The 4,593-nt window shown below is 46.9% G+C and overlaps 1 protein-coding gene across 3 annotated transcripts in view; it reads left to right on the plus strand.

Annotated features, from left to right (window-relative positions):
- The window catches only part of DNPEP (aspartyl aminopeptidase), a 36,516-nt gene that overhangs the window by 20,771 nt on the left and 11,152 nt on the right, over window positions 1–4,593 (plus strand). For all 3 annotated transcript variants that reach the window (XM_018554917.1, XM_018554918.1, XM_018554919.1), the window contains exons 9-10: window positions 415–492; window positions 4,300–4,383. In XM_018554917.1, coding sequence (XP_018410419.1) covers window positions 415–492; window positions 4,300–4,383 — 162 coding nt within the window. The remainder of the gene's footprint in view (window positions 1–414; window positions 493–4,299; window positions 4,384–4,593) is intronic.

Here is a 4,593-nt window from a genome sequence, read left to right on the forward strand (position 1 = left end):
CTGGAGGGGGGGCCCTCTCCTTCCTCGCTGGGCCCCCCCCCAAGTGGCTGAACGCCAGGGCCCGGTCGCAATTGCGACCGATGCGACCCTGGTAGTTCCGCCAGTGGCTCTCATGCATGGTCCTCCCACATATGCCCTCATGTATGATCCTCCCACATATGCTCTCATGCATGGTCCTCCCACATGTGCCCTCATGTATGATCCTCCCACAACCACGTATGCGCTCATGTATGGCCCTACCACGTATGCACCCATACTTGGTCCTACCACATATGCAGTGCAGTCATGTGGGGTCAGTATATGATCTGCACTGAACGTGTTCTGTTCATCCATGACCAGATCAATAACAGACAACCTCACTATCAATAATGTGCCGACATTCACGTCTCCTAAATTGCGCCTGTTTTGTATCAGACTCTAGGAGGGGCCAATGAAGAGTTTATCTTTGGACCACGCCTGGACAATCTGCACAGCTGCTACTGTGCCCTTCAGGTCGGTATCCATTGTGCACACACAAACACGTGAATGTGATAGATGATGTATTGGGGGGGCTCGCAGGTAATCTGTGCGGCTCAGAAGCTGGAGCCGCCGACACGTGATCCATCTCGGCGACGCTTCCAGAGCACGTCGCTTGAAGGTGAGGTGACGGGATTGATGATGGTACAGAAAGCATATATTTGTATCATCCATCACGGCTTTCTTCATCAATATCCCCGGCTGATGTCTCCCAGGGGTTTCTGTAAAGTTCAGCTGTGTTCAAATATTTCCGTTGTTTAATTATTTCTGAGCATTCGTTAAGGATTTGACCTAAATATAGCCCATCGTCCGCGTGTTTTACCCTTTTATATATTCCGGAAGTTTTTATTCTGCCACTTGGGTTTAAATAAATATATAGTACATTTAATGATAACGTTCATGTGCCGTTTGGAACTGCTTAGTGATTGAAGGTAAACCTGTCTAGGCAACTCATATGAGGACACTCCACCCACAACTCCCTCTGACATGTTTTACCCCCTGCTGGGGCTTATTCCTAGTGCATCCCTTGCTGGGGTGGCTACTGCAGAGGACCTAAGAGCCATATCGTGGCTGGTGTCAGAGGTTACAGTGTCCACTCCCCCCAGCCCAATGTGACAGTGCTCAGGCATAAGTGGACAATGTATATAGATGGGCGTGCAGCACTCGGGGTCACCAATGAGTGAACTATCAAATGCGTAATTAAGTGTTACCAAAAGAACGTGTAATCAAAAAAATATATAGGTGTTTGCAATCGTTATTAACATACTAAAGTGATAACCAGTGAAATAATAAATAAATACTAGGAATGCACAGATACTTTTCGAGTACCAGTGCAGATACTTGGCATTTTCATGAGAACTACCAGGGTTGCAGCGGTTACAGCTGGGACCGGGCTCTGGTGCTCCACCACTGTCCTGAAATCATTAGTCTGTATTGTTTTAGAAAAACTGTCACATGACAATAAACAAAAATGTATCAGTACTCGTACTTGTAAGTACTCGGCAAGTACCAGTACTCGCAAAACTGGTATCTGTGCATCCCTTATATATATTTATAAAAACAAAATCATACATTAAAACAGAGGTACAAATCCCAGGAGCTCCGTGTGCTCCTTACGAACGACAGCTGCCTCGTAATTTTTTAATTTTTCTCTAGTGTGGTCTTGGAGCTCAAAAGTATCGGTACATGTACTCGTACTTGTACCGAGTACTGTACTTGGTATCTGTGCAGCCCTAATAAATACCAAATTTCACTTCGTGCAAAAGTGTAATAAATGATGCCTTATTATGAAATTCCTTGTTGCAATCAAAACGTGCATCAAATACAAAGGCTATCAATAAAAGTGATAAACATCAAATCAGCTCAAGGTCATCTATAAAAGTGATGAATCACCAAGTGAGTCCAAACTGTTATAAAGTCCAAATATATATGATATATTGTTGATGGAAAAAAAGCTTCAAACAAGAGCTTAATCTTTCTCCCACACCATGTGTCCATGACAAAACTCCCCTCTGGGATGTGCACTCACCAGACCCTCAGTGTTTGTAGGCAAAAGAGATGAGAAGCCGATAAGTAGTCCCAGCAGCCGTCTCATCAGCGTCAGATGGATCGGTATTTAGCAAAAAGAAAAAGAAAAACTCCTCATAGTGTAGTCGACATAAACATTTATTTGAAAAAAGTAGTCACTTACAGTTAAAAACGAATAGATCGGCCGCTCACAGGCAGCGTGTGGATATCCTGTACTTCCTGGTTGTTCGTGGTATTGAGAAGTGTAGCCCCTGTCCTTCCCGGGAGCAGCCCGATACGGCTGTGCACCCCGCACGGATCTGCACGGGCCGGCTCTTAGCAGTGTGAATGAGGCCTAAAACTGGGTATCAGGGCCAGTGCTCAGGGGACCAGCTGATTCTGCAGGAAACTAAGACTGTTAAACATCAGGGTACGTTCACACCATATGCACGCATATTGCGGCCGGAGGGCGTGGCTACGGTGCCATTCACTTCAATGGCCCACCATGCCCCCTCCTGCCCCACTAAAAAGTGAGCCGGCCACAATGCGAGGCAGTGCGTTCTGGCCAGAATCAGGCCGGAACGCACTGCAACTGGTGTGAATGGGCCCCCCAAGGAGCAGCATCCATTGTGTGGCCAGCTTTAGTTTTCCAATGAAGTGCTGTTCCCCTGTCACACCAGTATGAGAGAGAGTGATTGACTCCAAAAACCAGCATCACCAGTTCAGCACCCCTTCTTCCCCCAAGCTGTGATTTCAGTTAGGAAAAAAAATAATGCTAAAATCACCCATCTGACCTCCATGAAAAATGATATCCGTAGTTATCGGCGCTCATCCGTGGAGCGATTGATCTCAGAAATTATTTATATTGTTATTCGTAGAGTTGGAACCCTGCTAATTTTTCACCATGGTGAGGATTAACTGCAACATCAACACCATCAGAGGACTGAAGAGTCTTTGTATCTTTTGTCAGTTACCTATGTAACAGCGCAGAACAAATGTCCCGGTACTACGAGTCTTGCCCCTGGCAGCACAGCACATACGTAGTTAATAAGGCTGAAAACAAATCTGATTGATGACCATTGAGTTCCTCTTGTTACAACTCCGACATATTGGATTAGAAGAAGGCGAACCAGCCCCTGGGGCAATTGTGGCCAATTCTTGCTGCCCACCCACATCCCAAAAGCTGTGGATCAAAATGTTTCTTTATCCGCTTTAGTAATGATACATTTGGATATTATAAGGTGTAAAAATCATCCGTTCCTTTTTTAATTTCAATATCGTTTTTGCCATTGCTGCATCAGGAGTGGAACCGCTTCGCCGATTATCGCTCTTAGGGCCCGTTCACACTAAAGCGATCCATGCGGAGCCTTAATGCACAGTATGGCATGTGTTAAGGTTCATTGAATTCAAAGAGAAGTAAAGCCAAACTTTTTTTTTTTTTGGCTTTACTCCTCTCTAGGGTCACAGGAGTACAACCCAAAGCTAATGGCGGCTATCAGCTGGCAGAGCCGTGCCGCAGCCGGTCAGGATCCACCCGACTGCCTAACTGACAGCTGGCACTGCACCTCTGGAGCCAGATCCTGCAATGCCCACCCCCTCCTCTGTCTGTCCATCCAATGAGCTCTGATGGAACAGAGCAGGAAGGGGGAATCCCTGTGGAGGGCAGTTACTGATAGTCTCTGTGTTTCTTTATGCAATGCAGGCAGATCACGGCTGGTGGGAGGGGTCACCATCACAGCACCCAGCCTCAGTACTCGTCTCAAGAGCCCTCAGTCCTGTTGCAAACAGTGGGCTGGCTCTTGGGAGGAGTTATGCAAATATAAAACTGCCTTGATGGGTGGATGTTAGTCTAGAGGAGTGGGCACTCCTAGGCAGGCTGAATTTGCATGCAGAGCATCCCAGGTAATGCCAACATGTGATTCTGTGCCTCCATGATTGATACAACTGACATCCATTGAATGGAAGGGGTGGGTCAGGCTTGGGAGGAAAGCTAGATGATGCTGGATGTCCTCCAGCCATTAGATAAGGCAAGCTTTATATGACTTCCTGCAGCTTCTAATGCACATTGTGAGAAGCTCTCAGTGTGCAGTGAAATCGGAGTAAGCTATTCCAGTCCTGGAGAGGAGCCGGTACAACTGTGGACTGGAATTCAGATTGAAATTGTTGTATAAAGTATCAATCGGAACCTGTTCTGTTGTTCTGTTGCTAGCTGCTTTTTCTTGCCTCTCCGATATCTGCTAAATTCTTTGCTCATTATTCTCTCTCTCTCCCCTGCAGGCGCTTCTGGGCTCCTGTGACTCATCCACCTCTCTGGCCAATGACTCCAATGTCAGGATGATCACCCTGTATGACAACGAGGAGGTGAGACATGCTGGTAAAATCCACCAATTAGGACCAATCGTGTTCTTGTGACATATCATCTGCAGAGCATGTGCTGACATCATGTGGAAATGGGTTGCAAGAAGTGAAGGGGGGTATGGGGCAGGGAAAGGGGGCAATCTTACGGACAGACAGCTGGGGGGGGCAATCCTACGGACCAGACAGCTGGGAATGGGGGAGGCAATCTTACGG

This window comes from Nanorana parkeri, unplaced genomic scaffold (genome assembly GCF_000935625.1).
Source record: "Nanorana parkeri isolate BGI_ZX_2015 unplaced genomic scaffold, ASM93562v1 scaffold178, whole genome shotgun sequence".
Lineage (NCBI taxonomy): Eukaryota > Metazoa > Chordata > Amphibia > Anura > Dicroglossidae > Nanorana > Nanorana parkeri.